We start from the raw sequence: 20,748 nt of genomic DNA, 5'->3' as shown, positions 1-20,748 counted from the left end.
TTACCAACTTCCATGCTGGCACATGATGGACAGGGCTCAGTAGACTGTACCCTGGCCCTAGAGAGAGAAGGGCTACGTGGAGGGTCGCAGTGAGCCTCTGAGGCTAGCATAAACCGCCTGGCAGCGCGGGACCCACAGGGACACGGTCGGAGCTCTGCCACACCACTAACCCATCTTGCCTCCCTAAATAACCTTTTCGCTAGTTAAGACAAAGCCACTGAGCTCTGGCTTTGCAATGCTGAATAAAGGAGGTGTGATAAACCAGGTCAAAATGGCCATCAGAAAAGGGGAGCGCTTGTTAACATGCTGAGCGGAAGGGGAGAACAGGGGTACACTCGGGAAGGGATGGATAGGGAAGAGTGGCATTATTATTTTTTCTATTAGGGTGACCAGCTGGTCCGATTTTATATGGACAGTCCTGATGTTCAGGTCTTTTTCTTATATAGGCTCCTATTACTCCCCACCCCCACCCCCTGTCCTGATTTTTCACATATGCTGTCAGGTCACCCTATTTTCTACTGACCTGGGAGGATGGGAGCGAGGGGTAACTTTAAGCACCTGAAGTGACTAAATCTTAAAAGAACATGAATGTGTCAAACCTCACTGCATCCCAGATGCGTGGGTGAAGTCTATATATAGACTAGGCTTAATGGATTGCATATGAGCGAGAGAGAGGCTGGATGGATGCTAGGTAGAAGGATAGGCAGGCTGATGTACAGAGCAGATTGATGGGGGAAGGATAGGATGGCAGATGGATATACACAGATTGATGGACAGGCTGGTAGATGGACATATATAGGCAGGATGAAAGGCTAGGCAGGCTGATGGCTAGATCTGCACACACAGACAAGTTGAAGGACAATCTGCAGCATTTATTACATTTACAAAGCTGTATAGTTATACAAATGTTTAACCAATAACGATATATGAATATCCAAATATATTACTGGACATTAAAACATCATACAGGATGCAAACATACAGAGCAATTTGGTTTGTACCATATTGGGGGGGGGAACCAAACCCCCAAATTGAGGCAGTGGAAGTGCCTCATTTAGTCCATTTTGGCCTATGTACAAGGAGAAGGGATACCAAAGTCCAGTGAATATTTTCAACCCCTGAAGCCCCGTGAAACACTATTGAGCTCGCAGTCCAGCCCCAGCCAATAGAAGGGGAAGAAACAGAAATGGGAAAGACTAATAGAACAATGGCAGCTTTATGTGTCTCTCCCCTGCAGTCGACCTGGGTGCCTTCTCCTCCCATGAGACAATGCAGGGCAGAAGGGAGCCATCTTCAATACATGCAAATTGCCCCCGATTTCCCACACACACACCTGCCCCCCATGACCCAACCGAAGATGCATTCTGCCCACTTTGGCTGCTTCCATGGGAAATTCGGATGGCCGGCCCGCCCACCCACCCTCCACCTCCAAAAAAAAGTGTTTCTTCGCCCATCAGATCCCTCATTCTTGCTGGGGATAACGTTCTCAAAGGTTTTTAAGAAGTTACGGTCCCAAGCCCTGCCTAATTCAGCGTTAACCAGTTCACCCTACGCTGAACTGCATAGCACCGATTAATGCCTCCCGGTGGAGACCTCTCCCTATGCAGCATTCTGAGGAAGAAAGTCCTTTAACCGTAACCTTCCTAGAGCCTTACCACGAATGACTTGCACAAAGGGCTCTCTGCTCAGGCTGGCTCTTCCCAGCAAAGACACCTCTGAGTTCTTTGGGAGAATACTTTAGTGTTTTGTTTTTAAATCCATGTTTGCTGACCTTTTGGAGTCAGGCTCTGTATACGCAGTTCCCTTCCCCACTCCTGTTGGTTTCAGTATGCCTTCAGGATTTCCCCCCCCCTGCATGGGGACAATTTCATTACACAAGATTTTAGCAATATGTTGCACCATACCCCCTCCCCCCACTCTACCTGCGGCCCCTGCAGAGAAAACCCCAGCTCCTTTCTAGCAGCTTGACTCTTTCCTGTCCCCTGCAGGAATTTTCCTGTTCCTGGGATCTGCAGGCACTTATTCATTCATGGTGGAATGAATTAATAAATAAATAAGGGGAATAAGTTTCTTGAGGCCCAAGAGAACATGTGCTTCTGAGAATGCAGCCACTCCTTCCCTTCCCCTTCTCCCCCACCCCATGCTCTCTAACTCACACTCACACCCCTACCTTAAAGGAAAAGTATCACTGCGGCTTGGAAGGAAATCTTTAGCGGATGATGCAAGAGAATTCTCTGCAAGGGGACCTGTGCGCTTCCCCCCCCCTGCATGGGGACAATTTCATAACACAAGATGTAAGCAAAATGCAGCACCACATACTATAAAGCTACATGCCTTTTTAAAGAAAACACAGTAACACCCCCCCCCCTTTATTTTTTTTTTTTTACCCTGTCCCCTTCACACATAAACCACCTTTCTAAAGGCACTGTTGTTGTTTTTTTTAATCCTGCATGAGGAGGATGAAGGGGAGATGGTGGGACAGGGTAGAACTAAAATGAAGCTTTGAAATGCTGAATTTAAACTTTTTAGCAAGCAAGGAGCTATTGAGGAGGAAGAAATGGAGAGCAGAGTGTTTGATGGGGAAATACATTGGTTCTTCGTTTTAGCATCATCTCTGGCCACCCCACCAAAGAAACCACACTCCTGGTAACCATCACCACCGTGGAAGGACTGAAATGCTGGTGTCCTGGGTGGGATGGGCCCTAACTCTCTTCCTTTCCCACCCAGGCGGGTTATTTCAAGATCATGAATGTTGAAGCTACGTGAAATGCTGCTATGGGTCCAATGAGTGAGCACTACCTGTTTTGAAGGTGGTATTCATTACTTGAAGCCCCCATCCTGCAAAGTCTTAGAGTGGGATTTTCAAAAGAGCCCTTAATGACTAAGGAGCCCAGGAGAGGTTCCCAACTTCTGTTGACCTGAAGGGCTAGATCCCTCGGCCTCCATTGGGGGGGGGGGGGAATCAATGACTTGTGCTCTTAAATTGCCTAGATTCTCCTGAAGATTCCACCCTTAAGGCATGTGCTTAATGAATAGAACTGCTTGGAGTGTGTCAAGCACATGCTTAAATCTTTGCAGGATCGAAGCCTCAAATAGTCATTAGAAAGCTACTCTGCAAAGGAGAAGACAATTTACATGGGGGAGACGAAGCCACATCCTTTTGCAAAACCAGTTCCTGGGTTCTTTAGATCCCTTCGCCAAGTCCACCTCCAAATGGAATGTGCTTTGGTGGCCCTTAAAGCTGAGATCTCTCCCCCTTCCTGCCCCACTGCACAGAAATGTAGGGGGAACATCATTATGAAGTGAAGACAGGAGCAGGGATGTATTTACAGAGGGATGGAAATTCTCCTTGGAGACTACCCAGTGATTAAAATGATCAGATAAGACATTGCAACAAGGTAGTGGGAAAAGCTGTCATTCTAAAGGGAGCCAGGGAAGGAGCCTCTGGCTGAGAAATTTAAAGCAGGCTAGGGAATGATTTAGGGGGAGATTTAGGGGGGGGGGGGGGGGAACAACACACTTCAGCATGTTCCCAGAAATCTGGCCCTGACTTCTTTTGAAAAATGTGACTCATGGGACCTGATTTTCAGAGGTGCACAACACCTGCAGCTCTTGCTGGCTTCCGCTGGGGCTGTATGCACTCTTGGGGGTGGGGGAGGAATCAGACCAAACTCTTCCCTTTAAATTAATGGAAGGTGTGTCTAAATCCCCTAGGCTGCTCTGGACATAACACCCTATGGGTAACATGTTCAAAAGCACCACATTGATTTGGGCTCCTAAATCACATAGGTCATTGTCTTTCTATGGAACTGGGGCTCCTAAATCATTTAGGTACTTCTGAAAATTTTAGCCAATGGCCCTAACTCCAGGCAAGCTTCTGGCTTAAAGTCCATGAGAGTTTGGCTAGTGGAAGAACTGCAGGATTTACAAAGCTCTAAGACCCACTTCCTGCCTGTCCATACGCACAAAACACTCAACATCTGCTTTTAGGTTCTTCATCCCTAAACCAGTCAGGAAAGGGGGTAGGGGAGGCAGACACAAGCATGACATCAGATGTGGCTCTTAAGAAATGCCTGGACAAGCCTCATCCTTTTGGAAGAAAGTGACAGCACCACAAATGCACTTACACCGAGGATTGAGACTTTCAGTCCATGTGCTTTGCCATTACCTGTGTATCCGTTACTACGGAGTCCCATTAGCTCCTGGGGTGACCGAAGGTATAGAAAATGAAGGGGCTGCCGCTTTTACCTAAACTTGGGCTCATGGCATGCAAGTTCCATAAAGTTGAAGACAAAAAAAAAAATCATTAAAAAATACTCAACCACATTTTGTGTCTGTTGTTTGCATTTTAAATTAATCTGGTCAATCAATAGAAAATAAGTATGTATAATTTTTTTTCCTATATACACATATATATTTATATATAAAATGGAAAGTCATGCCCCAGGGGTCCCTTCTAGGTCAAGGCAGATGCTGTGCTGCCATTCACAGTCATTTTGCGCCCCCTGCTGGAGGAGGGTGGCATTTGGTGGCAGTTCGAGGTGCCATTGAGTATGGTGCCGGGGTTGGCAGGGATGCTTATCGTAGTGGTGTTGGAGCTGGGCGACCCATGGGAAGGTGTGGCAGGGCTTGGCAGGGACGAGGAGGTGGCGGGCAAGGTGGCTGGGCTGTTGGCTTTGTCGCTGACGGATTCGCACTCGGATGCTCCGCTGGTGTTGGTGCATTCAGAGTTTGCAGGCTGGGACAGTTTTAGTCTCTTGCAAGCTGGCTGCACTCGGTATTTCAAAGGGAGAGGCCCATTCTACAGGGGGGAGAAGGGAGACAAAAGATGTTCACATGGGTGTTTTTAGAGACAATCACACTGATATCTACACCAATTAGTCTGGACATAGGGTAGCTGTAGCTGTCGGTCTCAGGATATTAAAGAAACAGGGTGGGTGGGATAATATCTTATTGGACCAGCTTCTGTTGATGACAGAGACAAGCTTTTGAGCCACACGAGCTCTTCTTCAGGTCTGGGACAGCAGTTTGGGACTCAGAAGTGAAGCTAAAGGGGGAGAGATTCAAATGTATAAAGGGGTAGCCAAGGGGCCTAATTCCCATTAGCTGCCAACAGGAGTTATGCATCTGACTGCCATTTGTTCCTGGGAATGTCGCCCCTAAAATCATCAACTCAGGGCTAAATAGGGATTGGGAATGGCTGAGCCATTACAAACATTGAATCTATCTCCCCTTGTAAGTATTCTCACACTTGCTTCTTATCAAACTGTCTGTACTGGGCTATCTTGATTATCACTTCAAAAGTTTTTTTTCTCTTACTAATTGGCCTCTCAGAGTTGGTAAGACAACTCCCACCTGTTCATGCTCTCTGTAAGTGTGTATATATATCTCCTCAATATATTTCACTCTATATGCATCCGAAGAAGTGGGTTGTAGCCCACGAAAGCTTATGCTCTAATAAATTTGTTAGTCTCTAAGGTGCCACAAGTACTCCTGTTATTTTAGTGTAAATAAACTGACTTGACACCAGAGCGTGCTATGGCCTAGCATTTAACTTCATGTTTAAAAACTCAACCAGGGCCCCAATTCAACAAAACACAGGCTTAAATCTGTCCCAAGAACTCTGCTAGATCAGGGCTCAATTCAATACAATGATCGTCTAAAGCCCAGTTTTATTATGGCCTTGCTGTTGTGACGCCCGAGTTAAGTTTAATTCTCCTGAATTAACTGAACTTTGTACCACAAGCTTATGTTGTAAAAGTCTCAAAATGGCAAACATCGAAACAAAATATGAAGTTTAAGTATTATCTAAATTGTTCATGCTGGCGTCTTCTCAAGATAGACGTATACATAAGAGAGGAATGGAGATACTGTTCCTTTTAAAAATAATGTATCAGTTTAAAAATCCTACTTAAACCAAATGCATGTCCTTACCTGTGCTGCTAATAATACCTCATTATTAAAACTATATGAATTTTTATTTACTTTATCATTTATGAATGTGTTTCCTTCCCCCCCTCTTATATTCCACTCTGCTTCAGCAGTGTAAGTTGACTGGTCAGTTTCAATTCTCCTTATCAGTTTAACTTTAGGAGTTCTCAAGCTCTGGAACAAAACTCAAGTTCTGGTTGCAGAATGCTTCGGGAGAGTAGCGGGGTATGTTCAACATCTAACCCAGATCTGTTTCATGTTTTGTTTTTAATTCAGGCATAGACTATTTCTATTAATATTAGTCTGTTTAAAACTTTCCCCTTTCATGACCTAAAACTATGTGACAATGTAATTTTAAAACATTGCCATCCATCTATAAAATGCTTTGAGAGCTAGGAATTAAAAGCACTAAGTATTATTAAGAAACATCTGCAAACAGGTAGGTTCTCAGTTCTGACAAACATTTTCCAAAATATCTTGCCTGACAAAGTTTTGAGGTAATACTGATGGGGGTTAAAAAGTTCTACCAAAGGACTGTGGCATTGTCTCATTAACTAACCATTTAAATGGTGGCAGGTTTCTGAGTGGTAGTTGTGTTACTCTGTATCAGCAAAAAGAATGAGGATTCCTTGTGGCACCTTAGAGACTAACAAATAAATTAATAAATACATTTGTTAGTCTCTAAGGTGCCACAAGGACCCCTCGTTCTTTTAACCATTTAAATGGTTTGTTATAGGACGTTATGTTCTTTCTCCATAATACACAATCCATTGCGTCCCACAGGCTGGCTGGATATCCAAACTATGATCTAAGAATGAAGCTAGAGAGAAAACACAGGACTGAAAGAGTCTGAAAATGTTTGTCTCAAATAAAATCTCAGTACTTGGATATAATAGTGAAGGGCAGAATGAGTGAAATATTAAATTATGGGCACCAACATGCTTTCACTGGCTGTAATGGGAGATTTGCCATTTGGTTTCTCAGTGGGAAATGGATTGAATCTTACAGTCACAGTTTCCCTTGACTGCACTTTGTGTAGCCTTTTACACCAGAATCGTGGTGTTCAACACCCACTAGTATGAACGGCTACACAAGGTGCAGGGCACTGATGATTCAGGCCCCATTGTGCAAGTGCACAATCCTTTGGCTACAGGATTTATTGTTTTGTTTTATTTTCATATGAATTTCCAGTGGCTCTTTCCAGGCACACCTGTAAAATTTCAAGTTCTGAGATGTCTTTCCAGGAACTGAGCCAGTTGGCTCAAGAATTTAGATGTTCATGAAAGATTAAAAGCTAGTCTCTGGAAAAGATTTTCAGGCTGCCTTCCAGAAAAAAGTGATGAAGGATTCAGGAATTCAAATGAGATGCATCTTAAAACCCACCCACTAGCAAGTGGCAATGTGAAAAATATCCTACTGAAAACCATCTAAAATTTCCTAGCTGGTCTCTCAAGGAGCCAGGGCTTTATCATGTGAACTGTTACGCACTGGTCTAGCACAGCCCTTAGACTCACATGCTTACCTATTGAGTTCAATGAGACTCCTCGTTTGCTTAAAGTTAAGCATGTGCTTAAGCCCCCACTTCAGGAAATGCGCACATATTCAAAATGTGTTCCTATTCTGGAAAGCACTTGAACAATTCAATAAAATTAGAAGATGGCAAATTCAAAAGTGATGAAAGGAAATAATCTTTTCACAACCAAACAGCGGAACTCATTGCCACATGATGTCATGGTGGTTAAAAACTTAGCAAGATTAAAACAAGGACTAGATGTTTATATAGATAACAAGAACAGATAAAATAAGTAGGTAGTTTCTCTTCCAAAATTTATATTAACATTAAGAAGGGCTTAAATGCATCGGGATTTAAGCCAATCGCTAACTCCCAGCAATTAGGGGAATTTTGTTCTTCTAAAGCATGCCCTACTGACTGCTGTCAGAGAAAGGATATTGGACTAGATTAGATCTGTGGCCAGTCTAATGAGTCTATGTTAGGAGAAAAAGGATGTTCCAGATGTTAGACCGCAAACCTAGGACCCAGGTTCAAGACCCTGCTCTGCCACAGACTTTGTGTGTGACCTTGGGCAAGACATTTAATCTCGCTGGGCCAGATTTACAAAGGTATTTAGGTGCCTACGTCCAGATCCTCAAATGGCGATTCAGTGGTAGCGAGGCGCCGAAATACCTTCGCACATCTGTGCCTCAGTTCCCTATCTGTAAAAGGGGAATAACTACTTCCCTACCGGGGCTGCTGAGAATAAATCCATTAAAGATTGTGAGCCCCAGCTATCACAGTGATATGGGCCAGATACGTACCTTAGATACAGAGGAGCTTAACCATGTGATGAAGTCCCATTGACTTCAACAGTACTTTTAACCCAGATCCTCATTGGTATTTGGGTGCCTAACTCTCATTCATCTGGGTCCTTCTGAGCTTTGCTGAATTGGAACTGAAGTGCTTTAAAGACTCGAGCCACAAAAGGGGAAATCTAGAGCTGCTGGAGTTCATTTGCAATGATCACTAAGAAGGGGAACGTTAAACCCTTTTCCCCTTTAAAAAACAAACAAACAACAGTTGATTTGTGCAGGGCAGCTATGTCTGGCTAGGAAGAGGGCGGTTGTTGAAAGTTCGCCCCTGCGCCCCACCGCGGGCTGGGAGAGTGAATCAAGGCTCTTTGGAGCACCTGGTTCTAATTAAACGCTCTAGCAGAGAAAGCGTCAACAAGGGAAACATGGTTTTGGATGGATCTCGGTTTTCAAACCTGGCACTTTCCCTCCTTCCAATGCCCTTTCGGAAGTGCCAGCAACACCCCCGTTCCAGGTGTGGGGGCAGCGGGTAATAGTCGGGACCTGGGTTTTTTTCCAGAGTTGCTGAACACAGTATTGCCAACACTGGGGGGAGGGAGAGTGTCAAAAATCGCAAGTCAAGCCCCCCAAATCATGAGATTTTTATAAACTGGATTTTGTTTGTTTGTTTTTTAATTTGCCTTCTGATTTTTTTGCCTTTCATGGTCACGTTTTCAAGCTTTTATCCACAACCATGTTCTATGGACAAATGTTATAGAGGAGGTCAGACTCACAATGGTCCCTCTACATAAGAACGGCCAGACTGGGTCAGACCAATGGTCCGTCTAGCCCAGTGTCCTGTCTTCCAACAGTGGCCAATGCCAGGTGCCCCAGAGGGCATGAACAGAACAGGGAATCATCGAGTGATCCATCCCTTGTCGCCCAGTCCCAGCTTTTGGCAAACAGAGGCGAGGGACACCATCCCTGCCCATCTGGGCTATTAGCCACTAATGGATCTATCCTTCCCTGAATTTATCTTGTTCTTTTTTGAAGGCCAAGACTATAACAAAGTTCACAACGTCCTCTGGCAAAGAGTTCCACAAGTTGACTGTGGCGTGTGAAGAAATTCTTCCTTTTGTTTGTTTTAGACCTGATGCCTATTAATTTAATCAGGTGACCCCTAGTTTTTGTGCTATGAGAAGGAGTAAACAACACTTCCTTATTTACTTTCTCCACACCAGTATGATTTTATAGACCTCAATCATATCCCCCCCTTAGTCGTGTCTTTTCCAAGCTGAAAATTCCCAGTTTATTAATCTCTCCTCATATGGAAGTCGTTCCATACCCCTAAACATTTTTATTGCCCTTTTCTGAACCTTTTCCAATTCCAATGTCTTTTTTGAAATGGGACGACCACATCTGCACGCAGTATTCAAGATGTGGGCATACCATGGATTTATATAGAGGCAATATGATATTTTCTGTCATATTTTTTATCCCTTTCTTAATGATTCCCAACATCCCGTTAGCTTTTTTGACTGCCGCTGCACATTGAGTGGATGTTTTCAGAGACCTATCCACAGTGACTCCAAGATCTCTTTCTTGAGCGGTAACAGCTCATTTAGGCCGAATCATTTTATCAAATCATGAGAATTGGCAAGATTCTTAGCACCCTGCAGCTCCCATTAGCTGCAGCTGGAGTAGTGGGTGCCCAGCATGTCTAGAAAATTGAGGTCCAAGATATTTTTGGAAGAATAAACCTCTCCTTCTGAAACCTTTCCCCTAACTATTATTATCCACCACTGAAAAAACACCCACTCATCACAAAAAGATTTCATTTGAAAAGGGGCTGAGTTATTGCCTGAAAATTAGTATTGATTAACTGATATTAATCATTAGGAGTCTTGCAGTAGTATCTATGGACTTCAGAGATCAGGGCTCCCTTACGCTAGGTGCTGTACGAACATAGAGAAACCCAGTACTGAAGACTCAGACTTAAGGTCAGAAGGGACCATCATGATCATCTAGTCTGATCTCCTACACATTGCAGACCACAGACCCTCACCCACCCACTCCAGCAATAGGCCCATAACCTCTGGCTGACTTACTGGCGTCCTCAAATCTTGATTTAAAGACTTCAAGTTGCAGAGAATCCACCATTTGCACTAGTTCAAACCAAAAACTGACCTGTGCCCCCACGCTGCAGAGGAAGGTGGAACCCCCCCCCCCAGAGTCTGTGCCAAATCTGCCAAGGGGAAAACATTTCTTCCTGACCCCAATTAGGGTGATCAGTTAAACCCTGAGCATGTGGGCGAGACCTGCCAGCCAGTCGCCGGGGAAAGAATTCTCTGTAGTCACTCAGAGGCCTTCTGCTCTAGACTTTAAGCTTTGGAGATGGGACACCAAGTGGACAAATGGTGGGAGGGGAAACAGAACAGAGAAGGGAAGTGACCCACGAAGCCAGGGCTGGCACCCATGTCTCCTAGATCCCAGGCGGTTGCCCTGCCCACGGGACCACGCTGCTTCTCAATAAATGACAAAGATACTTCCAGCACAGAAGAGGGAGTTTCTTACTCACCCTTCTCCAAGGATAGATATAGGCGATGTCCATAAGCGTGTAATATTCCTTTAAAGGTTCATCTTCGTAGAGAACTTCCACCTGACAAATACAGACCACAGTGAATCTTTCCCCCTCCAGTGACCCAGGGGTCCCAAGGACAAAATAAAATAACTTCTTTCCCAATCCATGGTTGGACAGAAGGGGTCAGATTTCCTCTTCCACAGAGCTCAGCTCCCATTTAGGCATCTAAATAATCTCCAGGGTGCCCCATTCCCACTTTAGACCAGATTTTCCTAAGAGCCCAACACCAACCGAGCTGCATTCTTTTGAAAATCTGGCCACTTACTTTGGTGCCGAAGTGGGCTCTAAGCTTCTTTTGAACATTGGGCAGTCGGGGGTGGAATTAACCATTGCTCCACACTTTGCCCAGCAAAATGAATGTAAACATGCTACCAAATCAGAGTGACTCTATACAAAATGCAGTGAATCAGGTCCAATGTCCCTGTGTCAGGTCCCCTCCTGGTAGGAATCAGTGTCAGAATCATTCTGAAGAAGGCCCTGTTAGGTAGACTGGATAGGTGAGGGTGGTCTGGTGGACTGAGTTCTAACTCTTGTGCTAGCTTGCTGAATAGCTCTGGGCAAGTCTAGCTTCCCCCTGGGTACAGAATGAGGAGGCGGATGCTTATTTAAAAGAGGGCTGCAAGACTTAATTAGCAAATGTTTGTACAGCAGGGTGAATAAGTGCTAAGTAGTATTATGACAACTGCCAAGTCTTTAAACAAGTGTGTGTTTTCAATAAGAGAAACACATAATAAATCTTCGGAAAATCTGGGGAGGTCTTTGAGATTGGAATTTCCAGCACTGGTGCAGGGCTGTCAAGCATGCGTTTGGTTTTATTTGGGGGGAAAGGCGGAGGGAGGAGGTTCTCTGAGATACACTCTTCTTCTGAAACGGGCGGGGGCCGCGCCTCTGCCGGTGCAAATCAAGGCCGTTGACTTCAAATGGAGTAATGCAACTTGACGCCAGCTGTTCCTCTGGCCCCATTGTGCTAGGCAACGGTGGGTTGCAATCTTGGTTGGGGTCCTGAGGTGCTACTAGAATGCCCATCAGATAGAATATAGCTTTGTATTGCAATAGTGCCTCAGTCAGGATCCTGTTGTGCCAGGTGCTGCGCAAACGTAACAAACAGGGGTCTGGCCTAAAGAGCTTAATAGCGAAGTATAGCCCACAATAACGACATTGAAAGGAGAATGGGGACATGCGGTTTTTGAACCCAGCAAGGACCCCAGTTTGTATTTAGAATGAGGGGTGTAAGAAGGGACGGTCCAAAGCCAGCAGGCCCCAGGGACAACGTTTAAATGCTCATACGGCTTCCATGGATGTAATAAACGACGGTCCAAAGACAACCGGCCTAACAGGTGCTGCACCAGTGGGCACGCACTGCATGGGACCTTGACCGAGGTCAGCAGATCAAGCAGTGACCTAGGACCAGTTGCCGGTCGCTCGCTACTCACTTTGTACTTGCTGGGAACATCCATCTTATTGCGGAGAAATTTAGCCAGATGCATGACTGTCATGGCAGCAGGACACCGGAGGAACCTTACACCGTTCTTCTGGGGCCAGAGCAGAGGGAAGGCAGGGGGAGGAGGGGAAGAGAAGAGCGTTACTGAGAGCTGAGCAGCTGGAACAGGAGAGGGGATGAAATACGTACAGGAGCAGCTGTAAATCTATCGTACACAAACAGAGCATGAAAGACCTGCAGGTCACACGCAAAGGGCTCTGCTGCAATCTATACTGTTCTGGTTTTGCAAGGCAAGGGTGGGGAGCAGGGGCTAGAGCGCCTCACGGAGAAAACAGCAGCAGCAGAAAAATGCCTTCGACTGATTTTTAACTTGGAGGCCTCTGGGACATAAATGACTCACACCCCATTAAAAAGGACCAAAATAAATATCTTGCTAACTGGTTAGACTAAAAATCAGATCATTCGATCTCTCAAGGGCTGCACAAAGTAAGCAGAAAAGCCCTTATGAGATAACCAGAGAACTATCAGTGTCTTTATATATTTATACAGAGACAAACATATTCTACACGTGTGTCTGTGTTGATTTCCTCCTTACTGATATTTCAGAAGAAAGATGAGCTCAAATTGAAATTCTCGGGATTAATAGTGCCAAACTCTAGGGAAAAAAATTATCTCAGATCATTTGCTCTAAGCACAGAGCTGGGAGCCAGGAAGTCTTGAGTTCTAACCTCATCCAGCACGCTGTTTATGGCCCTGGGGCAAGGTTCACTCAGGCCCTGGCCTAACAAAGAATTAGAACTAATTGTCCTTAAAGTTACAGATGTGCTTTGTGGGACTGGGAGCCTAAATTTCCTAAAGTGGCCACTGATTTTTGGATGTCCAGTTTAAGACATCTTGGGTATGCCTTCCAGAGGGTGCTTGCGGTGCATAGGAATAGGATGGCATCCTTTTAAATAGTTTGTGAGCTCTCTAGTGATGCTTACTGTGTAGTGTTTTAGTAGCTGCCAGAACCCAGTAAGCACCACAGCGTCTATATAGCTAATCCTTGCATGGGGTGTATATACAGCAAACATCATTATTTAGATGAATAGATTTTAAGGCCAGATGGGACCATTATGGCATCTAGTCTGACCTCCTGTATAATACAGGCTGGAGAATTTGTGTCTGTGTGGTTCCTTGATTGTTGTGTGAATAGCAAAGACCACCCCAGATTGTAGTTGAAATCAATAAAAGCTACAGGGTCTCAGTCCCTCTGAAAGTCAAATCCAGATCCTCAGGTTGAAATCACTGGGAGGGAGGCATCTAAATACCTTTTGAAGATCTGGGCAAAAAGTCCATCAAGAGTTGGGCATCCAAAATTTGAAACACCCAAAGTCACTGGCCCCCTTTAAAAAAGTGGACCTTGATTTCTGCCCCTCAGATTTCCCACCCGTACCATGAAACTAATAGTTCCTTCTTATCTGCCCCAACGCAAAGGCCCTAACCCTAGGCCTTTGCACCGCACCCAACCTGGCAGCACTTACTTTTTCCTTCTCCGCATCCCCGTTTTCAATCGTCCCTTTCTTTTCATCTCTAGGGAAGAAGGGACAGAATGAGCATTTTTATAAAAAAGTAACAGAAAATAGAGTCACCCCCTTAACCACGGAGAGGGGATATTAACCTCGCCAAGGCAGTCGTGACACAAGGGTTAATTTCTCTCTGGATATGCGGTGGTGAAGAGGCATGTACCATCTAATCATCTCCAGCTAAGCCATAGAGCCAGTGGATAAAAGGCTTTGCGACTGCAATATGCTCTACTCAGGGCTTTGTTTTAGCTTGTGTATTGCAGCTACAATGCTCCACGTGGCTGACTTCAGGTCACATGACGAGCCCTCCATTCATAAGCTTAATTAGCCCCTGCACATCCACAACACACCTGAGGCTCTCTAGTCTGTACACAGCCACTTTTAAGGGTATGTCTACACTACCCGCTGGATTGGCGGGCAGCGATCAATCCAGCGGGGATCGATTTATCGTGTCTAGTCTAGACGCGATAAATCAACCCCTGAGCGCTCTCCCGTCTCGACTGTACTCCAGCGCCGCTAGAGGTGCGGGCGGAGTCGATGGGGGAGCGGCAGCAGTCGACTCATTATGGTGAAGACACCACGGTAAGTCAATCTAAGTACGTCGCCTTCAGCTACGTTATTCACATAGCTAAGCGTTCTCGGTCTTTTTCACACTTGCTGTCTGGTCACCCTAGCTGAGAACAGTCTTCAGGATTCGATCCGTTCCCGCAAATAAGATCTTAGAGGTAGCCAGAAAGGGCAGGATTTTGACTCAGAACAGAAGGAGTTTAGCAACAGCAACAAAATCTTACCTCATTCCTTCGTAAAACTCTATGGATAAGCTGACAATTTCATCATCTGTCAGGTTCCCTTTGTCTTGTTCGGAAACTTCCCCACGATCCTCATTAGACCCATTGGGAACTACACAAGGAGCAGGAAGAGAGACGTTAAACCCCTCCCAAAATGTATTTAGCGTCGAGACAGAGAGGAGAAGAGAACAGAAAGGAAGAGACACTGCGCGGCTATTCCTGTTTGCAGACACTTACCGTCTGCCATGGGATAGGCTGCATAGAAGTCACGCCGTCTCTTCATTTCATCTGCAAGAGAAGATCAATCAAAGCAAGGAAGCGGTGAGAAAGAAAGAATAAAAAGAGAGGGAGAATAGAAGATCGAGTCCTAGTCTACACCATTTTTATGCCCAGTTGGGAGTGTGATGTTTTACCAATACAGTCATACCAGTATAAGCCTTCATGTGGATGCAGCGATACTGGTTTGAATGTGTCCTATACTAGGGGCTAGTCTACACTACCCACCCGGATCGGCGGGTAGAAATCGATCTCTCGGGGATCGATTTATCACGTCTCATCTAGACGGATAAATTGATCCCCGAATCGACGCGCGTACTCCCACCTCGTCAGGAGGAGTAAGCGCCGTCGACGGGGGAGCCGCAGCGGTCGATTTGCCGCCGTCCTCACAGCGGGGTAAGTCGAATAGGATATGTCGAATTCAGCTATGCTATTCGCGTAGCTGAATTTGCGTATCTTAAATCGATCCCCCCTCCCTCCCCCCAGTGTAGACCTAGCCTGGGATAGCTTATTCCCCCTATGGAAATAGCTACACCAGTATAAGCACCTTTATCCCGATATAACTGCGTCCACACTAAAGCAGGTTGTACCCCTGTAACTAACCCGGTACAGTGAAAGGGGTGCAACTTCTGTGTTTGCACTGGGCGTAAGGGTGGCAATTTCAGAAGCCCTTTAACCCCACTTCCGATGATGTAAGGGGATCGACTTCAACAGGAGCAGAGTTGGGCCAACACAGAGCATCACACCCAAATCATCCCCGTTATTACTTGATTTGATTATTGCTGTCTGTATCTGTACCTTTGAAAAGCCCAGGGACTAGTTTGTACACTATGTCTTGTAAGGTTTTGTCAGACCTGAAAGACACAAATAAGAATTAATCAGGGAGGGTGAGTGTAGTTATTTCCGAATCCATTCCAGTCACCTGTCTGCGTTCTCCAGCCACACCAAAAGAGAGCACCTTCCACTCCTGGGCAAAAGATCGGCACAAGGCTTATGCACCATTTAAGCCCTCAAAACAGGGCTTACGTGGGACTTAAATAGCGCACAGACATTGCATGGGTCCTTTGCAAAGGAACACAGTCGGATGAATTCAAGACCACGTTGTACCGGCTCTGCGCCAATTTGAATATTGCTGGTAAAACTCCTATTGACTTTGATGTATGTGGACACAGGTTGCAAGTAGCCTTTGGGAAGTCATAACCCCATTGCATATTATTGGTATCCCGAAACTTGGTGCTGAATGGTGCCAAGCACCTGGCAGGATTGACCCCATAGTCCTTAATATGTCCATGACTGACATTTCTGACAACACAGCTGGGTATTATGCAACTCAGATGGAGGGGGAAGCAAAAGAGAAAGGAAAATGACTAACCATGCAAATTCAGAGTCTGATCCAAAACCCAATGAAGTCAAACAGGGAAGACATGAGGACTTTGGATCTGGCCCAAAAAGAAGGGCTATGTCTCTAGTTCCAAGAACAAATGGGAACATCAGGGTCACTGATCATATATCAAAATTATTTCTATAATATAATAAAAGATACCTCGCTCAGATATAGGGCTTTTCATCTTTAGCCCCTTCCATCTGAAGCTCTCAACATGCTTTGCTAACCTTTGTGAATCAAATCTCCCAAGACCTTCATGTGAGGCAAGCTGAGATCAGTATTCCCACTTTACAGATGGGGAAGCCAAGGGAGAAAGAGATTATGGCTAAATTTTTGAAGTTTGTGAGCCTAAACATAGACTTCGACTGACATGCAGTGAGAGATGTGGGCACCTCTGGGAAAAGTTCAGCCACCTTGTTTAAGAAGTAGTTTAGGGATCCACCCTAAAAATGTTTGGTCTAAGGCCCAGATCCTCAAAGGTATTTAGGTGTCTAATTTGCATAGATTTCAATAGGAGTTAGGTTACCCACATGACTTGAACAAGTTTTCTTCCAGACGCTGACACAGATTTCCCACACCCTTCTGATTCCCAAGTCTATGCCTCAACTACCCGACTCTGATAAAAATAGAGAGAAGACTGTGGATTTGATTCTCATTCACAATCCAGGCCCCTTGCCGCTGCTAAAGTGGTGTAAAGGGGCCCTAGTGCCAATGAAAATTGAGGTCTGATCGGACAAGGATGCAAAGATATGGTGGTAGAGTGGCTAGCATAACGGCAGGGGAGGGAGGGGTTGTCTGTGACTAGTAGCTACTGCAATGCAAATTATAAAGTAAGGTCTGGGCGATATCTCAGAGCTTGGAAGATCGGTGCAATTCTAGCCTGCTGCTTTGTGTCTGTCTGTATGTTGGCAGAGTGCGTCTCCGTCTGGGTCTGTGCACACATTCAGAGATATTTCACGGAAAGGTCTGTGGGAGTTAGAGTGTAAATATTTCACAGGGAACCAACAACAAAAAAAGAGAAGTGTTACTACAGAAATGGATTTACATGGAAGAGCTAAAAAAAGCCCCTAGTGATGTATTGCAGCCTTAATGGTTTCTATGCCAACCACCTGCAGAGCTAATTCTACAACTGACAAGACATGTCTGGCTTCCCCAAACCCAGACAAATAGGGAAGGAGCAAAGCCGGCATAAAGCATGCACCAAGTGTGGGGGTTTGACTGCATTAGTTTGATCCTAGTGGTTCTGGGCATGGAACAGGGGTCTGGAAACCACCCACCCACCCACAATAGTAGCGGCTGAGACTCAGCCAGCCGCACGCTCACACAGAATAACCCTCCGCTGGGAGAAGAACGCATCGTTCCAAGGCAAATGGATCAATGAATTATAAACCACAAGCGGGTTCAGGTTAAATTTCTCTTGTCGTGGCTTCAAAGCCTGACGGCTGCGGTCCGGGCACTGTCTAAAGATGACCTCAGGTACTCAGTCCAAACTGACAGAGGATGTAACTCACATTGTGCCTTTCCCTGCTAATTAATCATCCCAATCTCTTTACAACATCCTTAAAGGGGGCTGGAAAATTCAGAGACGCTCCTGGTCCTGTCTGTTCCATCATGACACTTGTCGTCTGCCCTTCCGGCTCGGATCTCATTGACATTATACAACACAGAGAGTGGGGCCCCATTATACTAGGCGCTGCATCTGGACGCTGGAAGCTGTTGAGGTGGGACTATCTTGACATCACAGCCCTGCTGGGGCTTTGCTTATGATGTCAAACACCCAGGAATGCCCGTGATGACATCAAACACAAAATAATGACCAGGTACAGAATTCCCTAGCCTGTGCAGCTGTTATGAGAAAAATGAAAGTTAGGATGCTCTGGTTCTGATCATTCCTTCCTCTCCTCCCCTGCAAGCATTCAAGGAGATAGGAGAGACTTTGGGTCAACATTCAAATAACCTACATACAGTAGACTATAAGGTGTCAGATATAGTCTAGTAGGCTATTCTAGTAAACTAAGGCAGGGGTGCTGGAACAATTTGTACAGTGGGGGTGCTGAGACCCATTGAACCAAACTGTAAATCCTGGATATAATGGAATCCACTTCAAGCCAGGGGGTGCGGCAGCACCCTCAGTTCCAGCACCTATGCGATAAGGCGTGAAACTGCAGAGTGCAAATCCTGTTCTTCCAGGGCAGCAGACTTCACTTGGCTTCAACAGAAGATACTTATTCTTTTTAGGAGAAAATAACGCTCTTGATCTTCTAGCCCATCCACTGCAGTGGCTGAAGGAAGAGAACCACAAGAGGTCTTTCCCAACACAAACGTCTATGATTCTCTGCTGCGTATGCCCGGAGTCAGCACACTAAGGTAGTTGTCTGGTGCCCATGTCAGTAGTATGTGAGCCCCTCACCATCTTTAATGGATTTATCCTCAAAACATCCCTGTGAGGTGGGGAAGTGCTGTTGTCTCCACTGGAGAGATGGGAAACTGAGTCACATACAGACTAAGGCCTGGATCCTCAAAGGTAGATAGGTGCCTAACTCCATTGGGTGGAGGCCTTTGAGGCTCTGGGCCTAAGTGCCCAGACACAGGAAGTCTGTGGCAGAGCTGAGAATTTGATCCAGATCTCCTGAGTCCCACACCCATGCCTAACTTTAAGTAAATTAGTCCCATTGGAGACAATGGATTACTCACATGCTGATGGTTAGGAACATACCTTGCTGAATAAGGGTCAGAATTACATACAGAAACCTCAGTTTTCCAAAGCAAATAGTAGTTTGGTGCCCAGTTTGGGGGACTTTAAAAAGGGACCTCATTATTTGTTAATTCTGTGCATCCACCTTCTGGAAATCAGGGCCCCTTCAGGCATCCCAAGTTGCCGCCCCTCTCAAAAAAAAGTAATAGATGCACCCAAAATCACTATTAGTGGCTCTGGAAAAGTTAGGCCAAAATATCCATCTCCCAACTGCAGCAAAGCAGGGAGGAGAATTTCCTGTGACAGTGGGGCTCGGTGACATGCTATAGCCGAAATCCAGAGCCTGATACTTCCCAACTTCTGTGTTATCGGGGCTGTAGGGCAAGAACCAGAACAGTGAGATCCCTCACCTGATGCTGAGCAGGGGCCTGGTTTTATGCACCTGGACATCACACATGGGACAGTATTTGTTGGTCTCCAGGTAGCGGACGATGCAGGTTTTACAGACTAAAAAAAAGGAAGAAAGACAAAAATAAATAGGGTGAAATCAACATACAGACTCACGGGGTGACTATCACCCCTGGGCAAAGGGTCAGCACAAGGCCTAGGCGCCACTTAAGCACAAGGTATTAAGTCTCACTTCAGCTCCATTTATATCCTGCTTAAGAGGGACATAAATGGTGCCAAAGCAGGATATAAGTGGTGCATCACTTGCCCTGGCCCTCTGTACAGGGCTGGCTTTGACCCACAGTGAACAGGCAGCTGCTTAGACATTCTGGGCAAGATAATTTTTTACCCTCACTGATTGGAAAGTAATCAGTGACTGCTTCCATTTAATCCACCTGTTAGCAGCCAGGTATCAATGAGAGGGGGATCCCACCAGTAGGGGCTATTCCACATTCCCCTCTTATCAAGGCATGGTTTCCCTTACACCTTGCTTCTCTCTGCAGGTATATTAGAGGAATTGCTAGATTGGAGCAGACCCTGGGTCCAGCTAGTCTAGGACCTTGTCTTTGAACAGGGGCTGGAACTAGATGCTTTAGAGGAAGGTAGAAGAACCCAAAAGCAGGCAGTTATGGGATTATCCGCCTCACACACACACAGCTCTCATTCTGATCTCTAATCGTGAGAGATTGCCTTAAGCCCTGTATAGGAAATATGGTAGGATTCTAGCTTCACCACTCCCTCCCCAATTCACCTCAAAATTATTGAGCGCGTAATCGGAGGCCAAGAGTGACTAGGGGTTTGGGGTGCTTCCAATTTGGGGGTGTCTCACATGACAAGGAGGCCCTGGTTTCCAGAAAGGGAGAGCTCTGCTCTTCCTGAAAAACTAGCATCAGGCCTCTTTAAGGTATCTCAAGTTAGGCACCCAAAAATCACCAGCCACTTTGGAAAAAGCCCATGGAGTTATATTCAGGTGAGTAGCTGGGGAATCTCTCATCACCACCAGCTGGCTTCTGATCTTAACACCCAAATAGGAGATCTGCCTGGTGGAATGAAAGAAAAGAGCATTTCATTGGGAACAGCGGATTTCTCCTGCTTTCTCCCCCCAGGTACAGAGGAAACTTACAGGAGTGTAAACATTCCACTATGGTGGTTGCATCTATGAAGTAGCCGCCACACAAAGCACACATCAAGTGGGGATTCAGCTCAGTGATCTTTATCCTGGTGGTTCTGTGCATTTTGGATCCGGGCCTCAGCAGATCCTCTCTGGAAACAAACACACACACCCCGAGGATCA

The 20,748-nt window shown here is 45.7% G+C and overlaps 1 protein-coding gene across 2 annotated transcripts in view; it reads right to left on the bottom strand.

Annotated features, from left to right (window-relative positions):
• Positions 1–3,505: 3,505 nt before the first annotated feature.
• PCGF2 (polycomb group ring finger 2) overlaps positions 3,506–20,748 on the bottom strand; it is a 32,064-nt gene continuing 14,821 nt past the window's right edge. The window contains exons 2-10 of one of the 2 annotated variants that reach the window (XM_026654822.2): positions 20,578–20,717; positions 19,418–19,514; positions 15,727–15,782; positions 14,890–14,940; positions 14,656–14,764; positions 13,823–13,871; positions 12,292–12,390; positions 10,796–10,876; positions 3,506–4,801 (exon numbers count right to left, since the gene is read on the bottom strand). In XM_026654822.2, the coding sequence (XP_026510607.1) occupies positions 4,457–4,801; positions 10,796–10,876; positions 12,292–12,390; positions 13,823–13,871; positions 14,656–14,764; positions 14,890–14,940; positions 15,727–15,782; positions 19,418–19,514; positions 20,578–20,689 (999 nt within the window). In that variant the 5' untranslated portion in view covers positions 20,690–20,717 and the 3' untranslated portion in view covers positions 3,506–4,456. The remainder of the gene's footprint in view (positions 4,802–10,795; positions 10,877–12,291; positions 12,391–13,822; positions 13,872–14,655; positions 14,765–14,889; positions 14,941–15,726; positions 15,783–19,417; positions 19,515–20,577; positions 20,718–20,748) is intronic. The other variant, XM_026654821.2, reaches the window with a different exon arrangement.

The sequence above is a fragment of the Terrapene carolina genome, unplaced genomic scaffold (assembly GCF_002925995.2).
Source record: "Terrapene carolina triunguis isolate 2854851 unplaced genomic scaffold, T_m_triunguis-2.0 Scaffold193, whole genome shotgun sequence".
NCBI classification, from domain to species: domain Eukaryota; kingdom Metazoa; phylum Chordata; order Testudines; family Emydidae; genus Terrapene; species Terrapene triunguis.
This window is presented reverse-complemented; position numbering and strand designations above follow the sequence as displayed.